Source organism: Aethalodelphis obliquidens, unplaced genomic scaffold (assembly GCF_003676395.1).
Source record: "Aethalodelphis obliquidens isolate GAN/ISIS:26980383/991018 unplaced genomic scaffold, ASM367639v1 scaffold16, whole genome shotgun sequence".
In the NCBI taxonomy this organism is placed as follows: domain Eukaryota; kingdom Metazoa; phylum Chordata; class Mammalia; order Artiodactyla; family Delphinidae; genus Aethalodelphis; species Aethalodelphis obliquidens.
In genome coordinates this window covers 16,412,622-16,433,529 of record NW_020837960.1, presented here as the reverse complement: position 1 = coordinate 16,433,529, position 20,908 = coordinate 16,412,622, and the positions used below count along the sequence as shown (strand labels likewise).

The window sequence follows — 20,908 nt, the reverse complement described above, 5'->3', positions numbered from 1 at the left end:
TTAGAAATACATAAAAATGTCCTCTTATTTTCTAGACTTATTCTGCCTTTTGATCGAACTGTTAATTCTTATACCAATATAACATTGTTTTCCATACTATGATGGAACGTTTTGATATTTCTCAGGGCAAGTCCTTCCTCACTATTTTGCCTTTTAAACATGTTCTAGGTGTTTTCTGATTTTTTTATCTTTTGAGATTAAATTTATAATGGCTCGCCAAGTTAAAAAAAATCCAAATGCTTGGATTTCATATGAAATTAAATCTATAAATTAATTTGGGAAGAATTACCATTTTTACAATATGCAGTTTTCCCATCCAGGCACATAGTAAGTTTATCCATTCATTAAAATCTTTAGAATTAATTTTCCTCAGGTATATACTTCTTGTAATTAGTCTCATTTATTTTACTTTCTGGTGTTGTGAATGGGGACTTAATTTCATATTTTCTAAAGGTATAGAGTTTCATATTTTTATTTTATGTGACTATGTCACTAAACCCTCGTTTTAGCTTAATAATTTTACACTTGCATCTTAGATTTTCTAGAAGGATAAGACTATCTACAAATAATTTTACTTTGTACATTTCAATAATCATATTTTCTTTTACATTCTATTATACTGGCTAGAATTTCCATAAAAATACTGAATAACAATTATGATAGCAGGCACTTCTGTCTTAATCTTTATTTAAAGGAAATGTCTCTAAGTTTCACCAGTATATAGGACAGGGATGCTGGTTTAAGAAACATATTCTCTCCCACATTAAGAAAAAATTCTTCAAAATGGTACAGATAAACCGGTTTGCAGGGCAGAAATAGACACACAGATGTAGAGAACAAACGTATGGACACCAAGGGGGGAAGCTGTGGGGGCGGGATGAATTGGGAGATTGGGATTGACATATATACACTAATATGTATAAAACAGATAAATAATAAGAACATAATGTATTAAAAAATTAATAAAATTCAAAAATTAAAAAAAAAAGTTCTATTTCTAATGGTTCATATTACTTTTAAAAGTCTTTTGGCATCTTAAGATAAGCTTTTTTTCCTGTGGTTTACTTCTGTAAAATAATATATTTCCTAATACTAAATCATTCTTGCTTGACTAGTGTAAATTCTAAGTCATCTCATTAATATTTCTCTGGATTAGAATTGCTAAAATTTTATTTAGAAGCTCCATATCCACAATAGTGATATTTTAAACTTTCTAGGGCCATAAACCCTTTGACAATCCGATGAAAGCTATGAACCCTCTCTAGAAATACACTATAAACATAAAACTTTGCATACCATGCAGGGCCTCCATTGTCTCTAGTTTAAGGACTCATCTTTATTATAGTTAACTCTATATTTAGATGGTTTCTATGCCACTGCCATTTCTTAAATACTATATCTTATACATTCTGACTCCTCTTTTGGTCAGCAAGAGGATTTTCGAGAAAATTTCCCAGAAGGTTATGTATATAGATGTTTTCTAAGCTTTTGCAAAGGTGCTAGCCTGATTTTTGCTGTTTTGTTGGCTTTTTTTGTTTGTTTGGATACTTGTAAGATATTTATACTTTAAGACTGATATTAAAACTTTTTAAAAATCAATACTTATCTATTAGTAATTTTCATTTCTGTGGTATTTGGTAAAACCTTTTGCCTCCAGACTTGATATTTCCTTATACTCAGAAGTTACCTTCTTTGACTATTGCTTCTGCTTCACTTATTCTAGCTTCTTGTGTTTTTGTTCATTTGTTTGTTCTAGTTCAGAAAAAACAGGGCAGATTTTTCCAAAAGCAATGATTCTGTTAGGCAAGTTTACATTATTTTTTAATATATTGAGAACATCTACATTTCATATTTATTTAAGTACCAAATTTTTTAATGGAAAATATATGTATTTTCATTTTCTAGCTGCTGGAACAATTCTGAATCCTAGTTTAGACATTGTGATTTCCTGCACTGCCTTTGTAAGCAGCAGCACATTGGTCCTAACTCTGTCGCCTTAGCTTGAAATTCTTAACATTTCGTAAAGAGCATTATAACATATGGATGATCCTGAAAATACTTTACAGTGTTCACTAAAATTGTTGGTTTTCTGCTAATAGTTTCTTTTTTGAGAACATTATTCATCATTCTCTTCTTTTTCTCACTCATTTGCCCTTTTCTTCTACATTTTGGGTAATCTTTTTTTTTAAAAATAAATTTATTTATTTATGGCTGCATTGGCTCTTCGTTGCTGCGCAGTCTTTCTCTCACTGCAACGAGCGGGGGCTACTCTTCGTTGAGGTGTGAGGACTTCTCAGGCTCAGTAGCTATGGCGCACGGGCTTAGTTGTTCCGCAGCATGTGGGAACTTCCCGGATCAGGGCTCAAACCTGGGTACCCTGCATTGGCAGGCGGATTCCTAACCACTGCGCCACCAGGGAAGTCCTGATTTGGGGTAATCTTAAAGATCCCAGACTATACCTTTAATTTCCTTAATTGACTTTCACAATGAATACTTTCTTAAAAGAAAGGCTGGGATAAAACTGATCACTGCACTACTATTTGTAACAGTAAATATTTGGAACAATCTAATTATCCATCCTTAAAGGAATGGAATTAATAAAATGTATTCTCACATGATGGAAATCCAAACAAGGAGATGAAATAGATCTATAACACAGAAGCAACATGATTAGATCTCAAAACTAATGCTGAGTAGGGACTTCCCTGGTGGCACAGTGGTTAGGAATCTGCCTGCCAGTACAGGGGACACAGGTTCGAGCCCTGGCCTGGGAAGATCCCACATGCCGCGGAGCAACTAAGCCCGTGCGCCACAACTACTGAGCCTGTGCTCTAGAGCCTGCGAGTCACAACTACTGAGCCCATGTGCTGCAACTACTGAAGCCTGCATGCCTAGAGCCTGTGCTCTGCAACAAGAGAAGCCACCGCAATCAGAAGCCCACGCACCGCAACGAAGAATAGCCCCCACTTGCGCCGCAACTAGAGAAAGCCCGCCCACAGCAATGAAGACCCAACGCAGACAAAAAAATTAAAATAAATAAATTAAATTAAAAAACTTTCAAAAAACTAATGCTGAGTAAAACAAGAAGGTACATATATGAATATTTATGTAAACTTTAAAAACTATAATAGCACTATATATTATTTATGGCTATATAAATATTAAAAAATGAACTAGAAAAATAACTGATGATAGTGACTGCTCCTAGAGAAGCAGAGAGGGCAACGGAACTTTGTCATGGTGAGAAGTTAGGTATGGCTCAAAGAGATTATAGTGTTTTGTTTTCTTTTTAAAAAAGAGACTGGAAGCAAATACAATGAAAGGTTAATAGCTGTTAATTCTGGATGGTGTGAGTATGGGTTTCTGCCATCTCCCTTTTTATGTTTTCAATCTTTAAGATTTCTCAAAAAGGTAGCAAAAAATAGTGGATGAGAATGCAGCTCAAAGATCAATGCAAATCCATCACCACCCATGGACTACAATGCAGTAGCACCTAATACATTAAAAATGAGGGGGGAAAAAAAAGCAGAAAAAATAAGGTAAGGTTATGTTTTCCCTTAAATAACTTCAGTCTGTTTTAGTATTTTTGAAACATGCTGGGGGTACATCCCATAGTAAGAAATATATTCTATAATGTACTTTTTGTTTTGTTCTTCCATTTAACTTCTATGTTCTTTAGCCTAGTCTACTATAATACGTTTCTGTTTTTATTTATTTATTTATTTAGGTATCCAATATTTCCTTGTTTTTTGAAGCCTGTGCCTGGAATTGCTTTTCCCCTATTATTAAGTGCCAAGTTCCTTTCTACCACTTTTTCATTATAATGTATTCTGAACTATAAGCAGTACTATTTACTTGTCTACCTAAGATATAGATCCCTTTGTTTGGTTTCACTCAGTATTCACTGTAATAAATTCTCTTAGGCTCTCACAGCTTTGTTCTTTGTTTTGATATAGGCTAATTTACTCTCAAGTAATTTATATAGCTACAGTGTTGTACAACCGGTAAACTGAATGTTTCATTTCCCTTTTCAGCTTGATGTAACCAACTAAATTATGTTCCAAACTGGGTTCTGTGGCATTCTTTTCTACAAATGTCATCATTTGATTTCCCCTATTTTGGGGGAAGGGGAATATGAAATACAATTTGAAGATTCAAAAAGTTCTTCTCTGAATATGAAGGGATTAACTTAGGGTATATGCAAGAGAGAAAATTGTATATAAGCTATCATTAGTTCTTAAATAAAAACTAAAATTTGTACAGTAATTTACAGTTTACAATGTATTTTTATGTAATTTCCTCATGTGACACTTAATAAGTACAGCTCTAAGTTAGTCATTACTGGAACAATAGACAATTAGAACTACTTGCGGCTAAAATGTAGGAGTAAACATGCTGGTAAAATCTGTAATTTGGAATTTAGGGTTTCAAGAAAGTTAGCTAAGCTGGCTTACAAGTACTCTTCTGGTGACTAATTTAATAAAAATCAAGAGGTGTAAGGCTCAAGTTATCAGGCAATTAACAAAGGAAAAAATCTTTTTATATTTATAAAGAAAAGTTAGAAAAACATGGCAATGAAATACTGATATGAACCTCAGAAGTGATTCTTTTCCTAAAAATTAATTTAAAAAAAAAAAGAAATGATTCTTTTCTTATCTAAGCTTCATTTCATAAAACAAATGAAAGAAAACCAACCTACTACAAATCTCAGGAGTTAAGTAACCTAATTTCAATCCAATTTTGTGGGGAGGAAGATCAACTTTCTTACATGTATGAAGATACTTTACTGGAAAAAAAACAAAAATAAAGAAAACCAATCCTATGCACAGTGCTGTAGATCTAGTTACTGACCCTGCAAAAACACAAAAATGCTGTAAGTAAACAACGGATACGTAGGTAAAGCAGGGTTATCTGGTATTGTCTGCATCTTTCTGCCAGTCTCTGGGTAGGGGTAAACTGATGATAGTGACTACTTCTATCAGTCACTATAGGGGCTTCTCTGTTTTTATCTGGCTTGAGAACTGTTTTGTCATTAGACACCTTGAACTACAAGGCAGAACATGGCTTCACAGAATGCCAACTGATTTCCCAGCTCTTGACAAGTCTGATGTACATAAAATACACAACTTTTAAAACTTTTGATGGGAAAGCATCCTTTTTTATATATTTTATCTACTCTTACGTCAAATGATTAGCAACAGTAAATCCCTTTTTGGGAGCAAAAGCATTAATGACATAAATAAATTTAACTTATATACATACAGAGAGGTATAGTCTTCTGGAAAGGAGTCTTCATGTGATGTAGAGGGCAATGAACTTGATTTGTTTTCCTGTGCATTCTGGGTCACAGACGTATGATCTACATGAAAAAATTACAAACTTAACAAGAATGCCAAGTTAAAAATCACTCACTGTAAAATCTAAATAGTATCTTTATTGACTAGATATATATATAGCCCTTAAATCTGAAAACATATTACGATTTCAAGATTGAGCCAAAAAATTAGGTGTCAACATTTTCAAAAACATTAAGAAAATAAGATAGGATAAAATAAAAGACTTAGAGATTTCTACTGCAGAAATTGTAGTTTGGCCGACCTTTATCTGAATTTTAATCAACCTTTAAAGTGAAACATCAAGTATCCCTATTTCTGCTTGTATTTTACAAAAAAACATAACTCTTAAAGGCTCTATTAAGGTCACAAAATTGAAAGTTTATGTATCTTTTGTTTTCTCATTATTCTATTACTATCTACTTTTGGGGGAGAGAGGGAGGTATTTGGGTATCTCTTTTTGTCTTTCCATTTGTATTTTCATATTTCTCTTAGTTTCTCCTATATCTTTCCACACTTAATTTCATCTCATTTGTTGTCTCTTCTTTTTCAAGTTCATCTATTCTTTCTAACATGACTTCACTATAGAAATAAGCTATGTATTTAATGAAAAAGTTATAGATTTCCTGCTCCTATTTTGAAAAAAATGGATACGTAGAATAGTCTATGTTTGGCTTTAAAAAATTGTTTTTAATTGTGCTTCTTCCTATGTAGTAGTGGACCTTAAGAAAAAAAGTGATTCTCATCCTGCCTTAGATTATTAACTTGCATTGGTCCTTTAGTGCACACCACTCTTATTAAAAAGAAAAAAAAAGTTTAAGTAAATAAAAGAATAGTTTAAGTTATAATCCAAGGTCATCCTTGGCTAATTAGCATAAAAACCCTCTTTAGTTATACAGGTGAAAAAAGAAGATTTAAAATCTGATAGTGGAAGAGAGCTGAGTAAATAATATAATAACTGATTAAAAATTAAATAAGTTTAACAAGTTAAGAATTTCCCAGCTAATTTCTTTGAATGAGCCATATAAAGCCATATTAACAAATAGGAACAAAACAAATAAATATAAGCATAGTTAGAAATAAGATTTACTAAAAAACATGGAGATTTTAAATTAACTATTAGATAAGGGGAGAAAGGAGAAATAATAATTTCTTTCAAGAAAACAGTATCCAAGTCTTTGTATGGGGATACAGCAGATATTTACAGAATTATACACAATCAAAGAAAATTAAAGGTAATTAGTGGTTTGGAGAATTCAGGCTGGATCTGGGATGGCTTGTTTTGACCTCAACACCAAGTCCTTTTGTTTCCCCCAGTCTCAGTATTCCTTTTAATATAAATACTAACATGAATCTTTATTACTAGAAAGTGTTTAATCCGTACATATGCTAGCAATGTCAATTACGTAACTCCCCAATTACTTTTAAAACATTGCTCTACCATTGCTCTACCAAATTTATTTTGATAAATTTGTTACACTTCAGATGAACTATATATAAAAATATGAAACTATAGTACTCAGTATTTCTATTGATGAAATCTTTAAAAGAACCAAAACAGGGCTTTCCTGGTGGCGCAGTGGTTGAGGGTCCGCCTGCCGGTGCAGGGGACGCGTGCTCGTGCCCTGGTCCCGGAGGATCCCACATGCCGCGGAGCGGCTGGGCCCGTGAGCCATGGCTGCTGAGCCTGTGCGTCCGGAGCCTGTGCTCCGCAACGGGAGAGGCCGCGGCGGTGAGAGGCCCGCGTACCGCAGGAAAAAAAAAAAAAAAAAGAATCAAAACAAAACCCAACCTATATTCTTTTAGTGGGAAAGATTGTTTCAGAAAGAAAAAAAAAAAAAGTTGCTTAGAATTAATTCCTCTTACCACCTCCTGCATTTAAAAGCTTCTCTTGCAAAGCAAATGTAATCCCTTAAGGATGTGTTGATTCCAAGTGCTATTGAAGGATACTGAAAGACTGTTTTCTTAAAGAATCTACTCTTCTAAAACTGTACATTAGCTACTGAAATTGAAAATACTTTCGAATAACAAAAGCTTTCTTTAAAATAAACTTGGGACTTCCCTGGCGGTCCAGTGGTTAAGACTCCTCTTTTCCACTGCTGTGGCATGGGTTCAATCCCTGGTCAGGGAACGAAGATCCCGCATGCCTCGGCACAGCAATCAATAATCAATCAATCAATAAATCAATAAAACTAAACTGATGATGTTAAGCCATTTTTCAGAGATTTAAAACCTTATGGCTCCAAATTATGAGTTAAAATAATTATTTACCAATATTAATTAAAATTTAGTAAATGTACCTCCTCAACACTTTAGCAAATTAATGATAGTCTAAGATTTATAGGACAGTGATTCTGATAAAATAACTTGCTTTTTAATTAAAAAAAATTTTAATCGACATATAGTTGATCTATAATGTTGTATTAGTTTCTGGTGTACAGCAAAATGATTCAGATATATATATATATATATATATATATATACACACACACACACACACACATATTTTTTCATATTCTTCTCCATTATGGTTTATTATAGGATATTGAATATAGTTCCCTGTGCTATACAGGACTTGTTGTTTATCTAAAATAACTTTTCAATTTTTCTTTTTATAATCCTGGTACATTATCTTTGTTCAATTACTTCTAAAATAAATTCGTTAGACTGATGGTCTAATAATAATCTAGAAATGAAAAAAATTTCCATCAATTTATCTATACCAGAATGTGCCTTTTAGTATTGTTCTTTACACAAAGTATCAATAGGTTTATAGTGGTTTGGAGTCTTGGAATTCTATTTGCCCTTCTTATAGTAGAAGCGTTTTTGAAAAAGAGATACAATTCTTCCCGGAGAGGTTTAGTAGAGTATGCATTTCCTATGGGGTAGGACTTTTTGTTTACTAGGGAAACTGATTTCCATATATGGATCTTACAGTTTTATTTTTAAACTGTCTTCAGTTAACTTGACATAATTAAGGCTGGCTTGCTTCAAAGCAAGAAAACAGCAGAGAATATTCTAGATTGGGATTAGAAATGTACATACCCCTTATCAAAGTTGAATTATTATTTATAGTTGCTTCCTTCACTAGAATCATTGCTTGGATGTATTCTGTTAAGGAAAGGAAAAAAGAATGAAAACAATCAGCAGCAGTATCACCTTCACTCAAGATGTCAGCTACTGTACTAGGCAATTTACATATTTTATCTCATTCAATCTTCACAACTCCTCTAAGAGGTTCTTATGATTATCTACTAAATACATTAAAGACAAAGAAATTAAGGCCTAGTGGTTAAGCTGTTTATTCCAGGTCAATAAGCTAGGAAGTGGCAGAACTGGATTCAAACCTAGATATATCTGATTCATGAAGGAATGAGAAGGAATATTAAAATGAAAAATACTATTAATTTTGTGGACAAGCACATCATAGATTAATGTTATAAGAACATCCATAAAGTATTAAGAATATCCTGGGGAAAAATAAAGGATAGTCAGGGGAGATTTTGCTTGAAAATCATATGTTCTGATGGAATGAAGGAAATTTCCATATAAAAGTCTATGTTCTACAACCACTTAGGTTGAAGACAAAGAAGCAGAAAAAATACTGGGATGACTGAACTGCCTGCCTATGTAGAACGCAAGGTTTGCTTTCTGAAGACTACTAAGGCAAGTTCTGTTTAAAGCAGGCAAAATATATTTATATATTTACTTTTATATTAAAGAAAATAAGTTATCTCTGAATGATTGGGTAATACATAATTTCTGTTATATTCTTCTATATGTACCAAATGTTCTACAATGAGTTTTGCAATACACTCCCCAAAAAAAAGATAAAATGAGGGAGAAGAAGGTAGCCTGAGATAAATAGAGATAAATTCAGCAGCTATTATTCAAAGTAACCAGCTTCATCCAGTTTTACAAAATGTCCACAGTATGGTAAAAACAAGTTTTTATAGAAGCAGGACACACACACACACAAAAAAAGCAGGTAGAACTGATGTTAGGTTCTTAAAAAACAAAAGAAGTTATTTGACTTTTAAAACGAACAGCAATACTGGAAACAGAATTATATTATATTATCAGTGGGTAATATTCAGCATTAAATGTACTGAACGTTTTTATTGCTTCATACCTTTATTTGTGGCAGATCCATCTTTGATCTTTCGTTTCAGTGACTGCAGCACATTTTGCACTTGTTCAAATATGAAATCCACTTTCCCATCATCTTCTAGCTCCATCCAGAAAGTTTTTGCATCACCTAAAGAAAAAATAATAGCCTAAGAGCTCAGTAGACATAATTTTCCTAAGGCACATGTTATTAAAAATATACTTGGTTTCTAAATAAAAATCAAAATTTAACTGGCCTATTACTTTCCTTGAAGAAAAAGATTTTGGTCACTGTTTCTTTACAACGACCTACAAGCAAAAAATATGACCTGGGTATCTCACTTATTTCTGATAATTAAAAAAAAAATGTGTTGAAAACTTCAGTGACACTTTTTTTTTTTAACTTTAAATGCCTAAACAATTTATTTTTCTTTCTGTGTAGTGACACTATTTCTTGACTGGAAAACAGCAGGAATGACTTCATTCTAGGGGTGGGAGTGGGTGTATTTATAGACACATTCATTTTAAAAGTTTCAAGGACATAACCTCCATTGAGTATGGAAGTGGAGGGTTCCAGAAGGAAACATCTCAACAATTGTTGAAATAACTAAATGTCTAACAATAATGCTTTAAAAACTATCTTTGATAGTAACTTTTTAATAATTATGTTGACTGAAAGAAAAACGCACAAACAAGTTGCACATTATGTTTTATTTGGCAAACTACTGAGGACCACAGCCTGGGAAACAGCCTCTCAGACAGCTCTGAGGAACTTCTCTGAAGAGGTAAGGGAGGAGCCAGGATATACAGAAGTTTTTTGCTGGGGGGAGTGGGGGCTGGGGGGTGGTGGTAATAAAACATGTAGTCAAACATCAAAAGATTACTGCTAATCACAAAAGACAGACATCTCAGTTTAATGATTTTAGTGCTTTTCTGTGTCTGGGGAGATGCAAGAGTTTGGGCTCATTGAAGTTATTCCTCAGACATGCATCTTAACTATCTAGGACTAGTATCCGGTTTTTCTACACTCTGAATTCCCCTCAGGGCGTGCTGCTGGGGGCAGATGCAGTGGATGATGGCTTGATGGCAGGCAATATTCACTGTTTACTGAAATGGCAGGTAACATTTTTTGTTCACACTTACAGGAGGCAAAATATGTTTAAAGCTTTTATAGATAAAGTTATATAGATAAGCCAACATTTCAGATGCCCAGCAAGCTAACACCTTAAAAATTTTCTAGCGAAATCATCCTTTCAAAGCTGAAAACAGAAATACGAGAAATGCAATTAAAATAAATTGGCGAAAGTCAAATCTTACACCATGTTTAAAAGTAACAGGGGCTTCCCTGGTGGCGCAGTGGTTGAGAGTCCGCCTTCCGATGCAGGGGACACGGGTTCGTGCCCCAGTCCGGGAAGATCCCACATGCCGCGGAGCGGCTGGGCCCATGAGCCATGGCCGCTGAGCCTGTGCATCCGGAGCCTGTGCTCCACAACGGGAGAGGGGCCACAACAGTGAGAGGCCCTCATACCGCAAAAATAAATAAACAAATAAAAATAAAAGTAACAAAAAATACCTAAAATGTTAAACACAAATTATTTATAAAATATATAAAATTAATGTATAAAATGTTTAAAATGAATAGGGCCTCAAGCAAAGGAGAAACATAACAGTAACTGCACTGTAGAAAGGTCACTTGAGAAGCCACTGGGAGGATTAATGAGCAGATAGCGTAGTAAGTTTACAAAAAATACATTTTCCTTAATATTAAAAATTAAACCCAGAACCTCCAAGTTGGTAATGGAGTGAGATTCTTCAAAAGAGGCTTAGGACTCAGAGTCCCAACTCTCCCTGTCAGTCATCTAACCAAAGGGGGACCTCTGGCTAATTAGGGCTGCTGCTACCATAGAAGCCTCAGGAGGGGTGCTGTTTCCCTGTTAACTCTCTGGCCTGATGTGTACTACACAAGACTAAGCCTACTTTTCCTTTTTCCCCATAGCACAGTTCAGACAAAGGTTTCAACATTTGAAAAAAATGCAATGTGAAAGGACAAAAGGAATGAGAAATTATGTTTTAGAGACAGATAGGGGCTGACATAGCCTTGAGTGCCATGCTAAGCAACTTTATTTTTATATGGAAGTCTACAGGGAGCCACTCAAGAGGTTTAAGCATCTTATTATGTTACTAATTTTGCTTCTAAAAAATCACTAAAGTGGCAGTGGGAAGAGGGACGAGACAAGAATGATTTCTATATTTCTGACTCAGGCAACCATATGTATAATAATGGTATCCACTGCGATAGGGAATAAAGGTAGAGAGACAAGTGAGAAATTCAAGTAGGGTGAGTAAACTGGATGCACAGGCTCCAGGGTAAGATCTGATCCAGATATACAAATTTTGGAGTCAATAGCACACAAATTCTTGCTAAAGCCACAAAATAGATGTGATTAGAGAGAATCTGTAGAATGAGAAGAGGGTCTTCTGTAGAACATCAACATGGAGTGCTTACTAAATACATCGATAATGACCTAGGTATGTGTACATGTATATATCTATATTTCTCCATCACTTGAAGAGCTTCAGGACATTGGTACAGAGAATCTCTGGACACCTTTGAGCCTGTTATCAGCAAACTGTAGTCTATGAACTCCTGGGAGTTCCCAAATCCTTTCAGACAATACGCTAGGTCAAACTATTTTAATAGTAATATCAAGACATTATTTGCCCTTTTCTTCCCTATATTGACATTAACTGATGGTTCAAAAGCACTGGTGAGTAAAAATGTTGGAGCCTTAGTGTGAATCAAGGCAGTTGCACCGAACTACTAGTAAGTCATTATTATTATTTACCACCAATTTCACTTAAGAAGGTCTTTGATAAAGCAACATAAATAATTACCAAAAAAAATAATAATTACCACAGTACAATGGCTGTTTCAAGGAAAAGCACTAGGGAGATTGTTTGAGTTGTAAGCTAAACTAGCTGGGTTTTTTTTTTTTTCATAGAAAACCATTTTTCCTTAAAAGAACCACTAATAAAAATTGTTTTTTTCCAACTTGGGTGTTTGGTACACATTTTCTCAAACATGAATAAAGGGAGCCTATCACTTGAAGGACAAAAGTAACAGCATTTGTTGCTAATGAAAAATTCAAGCTATCAAGTTGAAACTGAAAATTTAGAAAACTTGCATCTGCCATGGTAAGCTTGAGAGCTTCTCAATAACTAATCACTTTTTGATGAGATTGGTAGCAATATTAACAAATGTAATTTTTAAATACTGTATGATTAAATGTGTCAACATTTGGAAAAATCTGCATAATTCATTGAACCAATGTTTTCCAAGTGGCCAATGCATGATGTTATAAAATCATACATGTGTAAAAGGCCCATCAAAGTGCAAGACAAACCAATGGATTTTTAATGTAACAGTGTAAAAAAAAGCTCACTGGTAAGAATTCAGATTCCACACTATAACTAACCTTGAAGGAATGACTACTTGTTGAGTTTTGTAGTTGTATCAAAGAAAAATATCCATAATTATCTGAGAGGCTATTAAAATACTCTTCCTTTTTCCAACTTCTTGTCTGTGTGAAGCTTCATTTTCTTTATACATTTACACCAAAGCAACATATCACAACAGACTGAATGCAGAAGGAGACCTGAGAATCTCTCTTCTATTAAGCCAACTATTAAAGAGATTTGTAAAAATATAAAACAATGGTTTTCTCACTAATTATTTTCATTTCAGAAAATAGTTATGTCTCATAAAAATGTAATTTGTTAACATGTTGGGTTTATTATTTAAAAAAAAATAAGCCAATTACCATTTTTGAAGCTTCTCAGTTTTCTAATATAGTAAATATGAATAGATATTATCCACATAAACAAAAGCTGTTAGGGGTTTTAAACACTTTTAAGAGTATAAAGTAGTCCTGAGACCAAAAGAAAGTTTGAAACCGCTGGCCTAGATAACTGTCCAGTGAAATTAGTACTACAATCTGTAAACAATCCGCATATTACAAGTATGTTAAAGGGTGGTGAAACTATTCTGTATGATACTGTAGTGGTGTATACATGACATTATGCATTCGTCAAAACCTATAGAACTTGAAAGCACAAAGAGTGAAGCTTAATGTATGCAAATTTTAAAATATCATTTAAGAGATCAGGGATCCCAGGAAGGAATGTATACACAACCTCTCTGAAGGGCTGAGTGGAAAAGGTGCTGACCTAAATAACTTTGGAAATAAATGGACTCTGTAAAACTATAGGCAAAAGGAAGTTGCACAAGCACTGAGGTGTCACACCTGGGAATAAGTTTACAGTACTTCTGATACTGCTATACACATATACTAGAATCGAGCAATTAAATAAACGGATAACAGATAATGGGAATTTATAGATAAGCAAGGAGAGTAAGCTAGAATAATCCATGTGGTAATGGATTAGAGCCAGAAACATCAGTATAAACTCATGTTTAGCTCAATACAGATACAGATGGTTACATATAGAAATATTTATAGATATGTGTATATACAATTATATTTATATATACTTTGCTCTGTCAGCTGAGAGGGCCAGAAGCAAGACAACCCAATAACAAATGAATATACCTACTGCCCAGATCTTAGTTTGTAATACCATTCTCCAATAAAAGGAACCAGGAGGGCTCATTCAAGAAATGGCTCATTCTAGGACTATGCCAATATACAAGATGAGCCTGGAGCATCATATAGTACCAGAAAATAAGGAAGTGCTAAAAACAAAGAACAAAACAAAAACCACCTACATTGATGGGGGTATGTCAAAGAGACAGGAAGCTGACCGAAAGGGCTCCAAATGCCTAATCCTGGGACAATTTGAAGAACAAAATGAAACAGTACTGGCTTATAACCCAAAGTATACAGTAAGTATCCATGAATCCATACTGATGTAAATAAATGATTGAATAAAACATATACTGGGGAAAGGAAACAAATCTCCCTTGCAGAAGAATTCTGAAAAATTAATGTAAATATTCTGTTCTCAAAGAAGAGGAGCATAAATTCATGTTCCTTAAGTATGGGCTACACACAGTGAATTCCTGTCAAAGAGTATAGTAGAGAAAGGGAGAAAAAAAGAGAGTAGTAATTTACAGTGGAGAAGCCACTTAACACTATGTCAGCCAGGTGATCTAGCTCAACAACAGCAGGTGAGAAATGATGTTGGTAACATGCGCCCTTGATATCATTTCATAAAACTGACACTTTACCTCTATGGTCTTCCTCCCCAGAATCCACTACCCCAGTCTAATCGCGAGAAAAACAAAAATCAGTCAAAAAAGTCCAATGAAGGGGCATCTTACAAACACTTGGATACAAAATCTTACAAAAACAAGGGAAGTCTGAGAAACTGTCATATGCAAAAGGACCCTAAGGAGACATAAGTAAATGTAATGTATACTGGATGGGATCCTGGAATAGAAAAAGACATAAAGTAAGGAAATAAGAATAAACTATGGACTTCAGTTAATTATAATGGGTCAATAATGGTTCATTAATTGTAACAAATGTACCAGCCAAATGTAAGATTTTAATCACAGGCAGAACTGGGTGCAGAGAATATGAGAACTCTCTGTACTATCAATTTTTCTGTAAATCTGTAAGTTTTCTAAAAAGAAGAAAGTGTATTTTTTTTTCTTTTCGGTACACGGGCCTCTCACTGTTGTGGCCTCTCCCGTTGCGTAGCACAGGCTCCGGATGCACAGGCTCAGCGGCCATGGCTCATGGGCCCAGCCGCTCCGTGGCATGTGGGATCCTTCCGGACCGGGGCATGAACCCGTGTCCCCTGCATCGGCAGGCGGACTCTCAACCATTGCGCCACCAGGGAAGCCCAAAGTATATTTTTAAAAAGTACATTAAGGTACTGACTTAGTATTACAGATACACAACTAATTATAAAGACAATCAAAATTGTTGCTACATGAGAGTAAGTCCTATAAATCCTATTAATTCTTTCTAATTCAGAAAAGTTACTTGCACAGAAAAACCTTGAAAATTCCACAATTCAGCTTCATTAAGTAGTCTATATACTTTTAAACATAAAGTTTAACAATGGTTTTTCAACCTACCATTTTTTTCTCCCATCTTTTGGTGTTGTTTACAAACATAAAATTCTTCGAAATTAACTTTATCAAAGAACTGAATCACTTTGATTGTAGAATATAACTGGAATCCAACTGTGGTCTCTATGAAATTTGCAGTACTCAGAGAAAATACATCATTATACCACTCTAAACCAAATATTCTTTGATACTTGAATTTTCAAGTAGAAATTGTGGTTGAAGAAACTTTCAGAAATGATCACTAGTCCAACTTAATGACAAGTCCATGCATCTTCATCAAGTGAATACATATAGTCGTATCAGATCATTGACAATATTATTTTAAAAATAAAAACCAACTCCATCTTTCGGTCCATGAATGCATGAAACATTCTGTAAGGAAAACAATAAGGAATGGTGCATATTGGTAAATAATAAAATATATAAGAAAAAAGAGATTGTTATAACAATAGCGCTATCTTTTAAAACAGCATGAACTATTATGAAAAAAGAATACATATTAACTGGAAAAACATGTAAAATATCAATATTAGGAAAATTACGGAAAAATTAAGAATCATCTACTTAGTATGTTAATTAACAGAAAAATTAAGAACTATCTACTTAATATATGTTAATTAATATAAATTAACTCCATTTTATAAAACTTTAAAAAACTTTTTAAATGGGGATAATAATGCTAACTACCTCAAAAGATTGTTGTGAGGTTAAGACTTAATCACCTAGAATACCTGGCACATTACAAAGGACTCAATAAATGCTAGCAATTATTATTATTCTTTCACTATATATACTTTTAAAACAAAATTTGAATTTTAGTATGTATAATTTTTTATAATCTTTCATTGATAATATATCCTGTACTTTCTCTCGTCATTAATGTTTTCCTGTAATATGACTTTTAAGTGGCTGTATAATGTACTTTGGTCAATAATCCATATATTAAATTACACTAAAGAACAACTATTATGTTCTTTAGTGTAATATGAACAATTATAAACAATAATTATGCAATTATTAAAATTTAATAAGTTAATAATTAGTACTATAAACCTGTATAGTGTACATTTAGATTATTTCTATTTTTCCAGTATAATAAATAAGGCTGGAATATATCTTATGCATATCTGATTATTTCCTGAAGATATACACCTAGAGGTAGAACTAAAAGGTCAAAAAGAGATCAGCAATTTTAGTCTCAAGGTGTTAGTCAACATATACATTCTTCTCCCACTGCCACACCAAATCTGCAGAAATGGTAATTTTTTTTGTAATTAAAAATATAAAGTCATGTTGAAAACAAAAAGGGAATTCTCTATAGATTGAGTCTGTGCGACCTCTCTGGGGAAAGGAAACAGATGGGAAGTTGCAGAGATAATGCCAACCACAAACACATCACCACGGCAAAAGGAAGAGTAAATCCTCTCAGAGGAGATGAATACACAACCAAGAACCATCAAACATATGAAGAAAGCTACACCATGAAAAAGACTTAACAAGCCTACCAAACTGATGAACTTATATTAAGGAGGAGAATTAATAGAGCATCCTGAAAATAATTTTAAAGCAAATACTGTATTTAATATCAAAGAGCTAAAGAAGGAAACCTCATCTATGAAAAAACATACAATTTTTTAAAATAACCAATTGGCTATCTTGGATATAAAAACAGTTATTGAATAAACTCAATAGATAGATATAATAGCATAGACTCAGATGAAGAGCCAGTTAGTAAACTGAGAGACTGAGTTGAGTAATTCACTCAGAACACAGAGCAAAGAAAAAAAAGGAGGGATAACTAGAATGAAGAGGCAATAATGACCAAAAAATTCTCAGAACTGGAAAACACATTAGCCTACTAATGTGGCTAGTGTGGGTAAGGGTCCATTGAGCATCAAGCAAGATAAACTTTTTAATACATACCACTAGACAAACCATGGATAAACTTCAGAATATCAAGAAGAAAGACAAAGTCTCAGAAACTTTCAGAAAATCTAGATTATCTAAAAGGAATGTTTATTAGACTGGTACTCAGACTTCTCATCAGAAATGCCAGATGCAAAGTGTTAAGGGAAAATAAGTCTGAATCCAGAATACTATTTCAGCCAAGGTATCTTTCAACGTGGGGGTTGGGGGGAAGGCTTTTACAGACACTCAAAGACTTTGAAAGAAATAAAGAAGTACTTCATGAATAAAAACTAACGTAGAAGGAAGTACTGAGGTAAAAGAAGCAAAAGTGAGTAAATAAATGAGTAAAACACATTAATGCTAGATAATTACAGATTAAAAATGGGTTTTAATGACGAAACCAAATTGCTGGAAGATATAACCATAGGAAATTTACATTCTTTTCTGAAGGAGGGATGGAAGAGGATTCTTGCAAGATCTGAGAAAATAAAGTAGAAGCATACTAAGTTCTTCGTAGGGAGGATATCAATACAAACGAAATGCAGACTTTGTTAGGAAAATATAAATTTAATAATTGTGTTAAAAATGTAAAAGTAGGGACTTCCCTGGTGGTCCAGTGGTAAAGAATCCGCCTTACAATACAGGGGACGTGGGTTCGATCCCTGGTCATAAAACTAAGATCCCACATGCCACAGGGCAACTAAGCCCTCTCCCCGCAGCTACTCAGCTCAACTAGAGCCCGCGCACCCTCGAGCGTGCAAGCCACAGCTAAAGAAGCCCGCGCAAGACAACGAAGGGCCCGTGCGCCGCAACTAAGACCGACGCAGCCAAAAATAAATAAAATTTAAAAATAATAAATAAATCTTTAAAAAAAATGTAAAAGTAATCTATGAAAAAGAAAACAGAACAAAGAAAACCTCAATTAAAACCTTGGGGCAAACCTCAATTAAAATGAGAAATGGAAAAATATAAGATATAAAGGATACAATGGGAAGCAAGGTAAATAAGAGGACAAGAAAAAGGCCAATTATGTTAATAATCACAAAAAAGGTTAATGTGTTCAGTCTTACTTATTAAAGGACAGACTCTCAGATTAAATTGCAAGCAAAACCTAGCTATATTTTAAAATAAGGGACCCACTTAAATCTCACAAAATGTCATCAAAAGGTTGAAATGAAGGGATGTGAAAAAGAGACATACCAGCAAATACAAGAAGAAACATTCATATCAAACAAAATAGAAGTTAATATGAAAACCAATAAAAGAGACAAATATTTTACACTGACAGAACAATTCACCATGAATATCTAATTGAACTTATTGACTACCAACTAGGCTCAAGAAAAAAAGAAAAAAAAAATTAGAGGGATAAGTACGAAAAGGAAATTAAAACAATTAAAGATCTTACCAGAGCTGCATGCCACACATCCCCATCTCTCACTCCCAGTATACCAGGTCCAAAAAGTTTTATAGAAGAATTCTACAAAACTTTCAAGGAATGGATAATTTCCATAGTATACAAACTGTTCAAGAGCAGAAAAAATATGGGCGGCTACTCAACATTTTTTTGAGGTTACTGTAACCTTGACGCATAAGAAAAGAAACTCAAGGCCAAACGCACTTCTTGGTATAGAAGCAAATATAGTAAGTAAAAACATGCAGCAGTAGAGTAAAAGTATGTTACCAAAGTATGGTTTATACCAGGAATACCCAAAAAGTTTAGCATTGTAAAGTTACTCAATGTAAATTTCTACATTAACAGATAAATAGAGGAAAACTATCATCTTAAATACAGAAAGACACAAAAAAGAATTTCAATAATGGTCAACAACTATTCTGGGGTGGGCCGGGGGCCATGGGGCGGGGGCGGTGGGGAAGACAAGGACTCTTGCAAACTAGGAATAAAAGAGAATTTCTTTAACCGGATAAAGACTACCTACCAAAACAAAGAAGTAAATATCATATTCAATGAGGAAACATCAGAAGCATTTTCGTTACAGTCAGGCACCAGATGGGGACACTTGCCACCAATGGAAGTTTGGTACTGGAAGTCTTAGAGAAATACAGTAAAATAAAAAGAGACCTAAAGATTGTAAAGAAGAGAAAAATCTATCTGTAGAATAAATAATTGAAAACTAACAAACTTAAAATTTTAACTTAAAGTTAAAAGCCAACCAAAGAGTTGGGAGAAAATGTCTGTAACATTTTTTAACAATGGTAACAAAAAGTGGACAGAGCCACAGACTCTAAAGAAATTTTTAAAAACTATACAGGATACACAGTAACCAGGACGCAAAAAGAACTCCTCAAATCATTAGGAAAAAGATAATTCAATAGAAAAATGGGCAATTTAAAAAAAGAAATTATAGAAACATATATATTACAGGTCAATAAACATATGAATAGATACTGCAGTTTTACTGGTAATCAGAGAATGAAAAAAATTTTTAAATGAGTATAATTTTCATCCATCAGATGGACAAAAAGTACAAAGATAGTATCTCATGTTGATCTAGATTGTAGGGAAATTGAACTGTCATACTTTGTAGGATGTGTAAATTAGTAGAAGTATTTTGGAGGCAAATTTGGCAATGCCTATTAAAAATGTTCATAACTTAAAACCAAGCAATTCCACTTTTAGGTATATATTCTTGAGAAACAGCACATGTGCACAGCAAAACAAATAAAAGGATATCCCTGCAGCACTGTTTGAAAGGTGAAAAACTGAACAACCTAATGTCCATCAAGAGGAGAATGGTAAATAAAATGCGCTACATAGTACATATCAAACAAAATATAATTTAACATGAAAATGAGACAAAGATAAATATTTTACATTAACAGAACAATTCAGTCATACATTGGAACACTATCGAGCAGGTGAAAGAAACGAGCTGTAAATAACATAACAAGCTATAAAATAACACGTTACACTGCAAAAACACTGTCAAGTGAATAAAATTACAAAATTATATAGTATGATACCACTTCGATTTTTAAGAATTACAAATGCATATATGCACCTACAGAGAATATGTAAGTGTAAAAAAGGACTTGAAGGCTCTGCATCAAAGTCTTGAGTGTGGAATGGGAGAAGGGGGTAGGTAATGGATTGTGGATTGTGCTCTGTATCTGTAAGGTTCTAATTTCATAAAAGGAGAATGTAAAAATGCACTAATTTAAAAATTAAGTATATAACTTTCAAAAAGGGACTGTCCATTTTAAAGCCTTCTAGAGCATATTGCCAAACTGCCTTCCAGAAATGTTCTACCAATTCATACTTCCACCTGTAGCATATAAGCACACTAATAGCTTCGTTTTAAAGAAAGCTCTCACCAGTGTTGTTCATACCTTCTGAAAATTTAAAAGTAACTGAACTTACAAAATTAAAACATGTTTACTGAAGAAAATTTGCAAAATATAGTAAAGCACAAAGAAAATTTAAATCACTCATAATCTC

General features: G+C 33.7%; 1 protein-coding gene across 6 annotated transcripts in view; it reads right to left on the bottom strand.

Annotated features, from left to right (window-relative positions):
* SETDB2 (SET domain bifurcated histone lysine methyltransferase 2) overlaps positions 1-20,908 on the bottom strand; it is an 81,409-nt gene that overhangs the window by 59,277 nt on the left and 1,224 nt on the right. For 3 of the 6 annotated variants that reach the window (XM_027116307.1, XM_027116309.1, XM_027116313.1), the window contains exons 2-5: positions 15,547-15,912; positions 9,466-9,591; positions 8,379-8,444; positions 5,263-5,359 (exon numbers count right to left, since the gene is read on the bottom strand). In XM_027116307.1, the coding sequence (XP_026972108.1) occupies positions 5,263-5,359; positions 8,379-8,444; positions 9,466-9,591; positions 15,547-15,562 (305 nt within the window). In that variant the 5' untranslated portion in view covers positions 15,563-15,912. Of the gene's footprint in view, positions 1-5,262; positions 5,360-8,378; positions 8,445-9,465; positions 9,592-15,546; positions 15,913-19,388; positions 19,532-20,908 lie in introns of all 6 variants that reach the window. The other 3 variants (XM_027116310.1, XM_027116311.1, XM_027116308.1) reach the window with 2 other exon arrangements.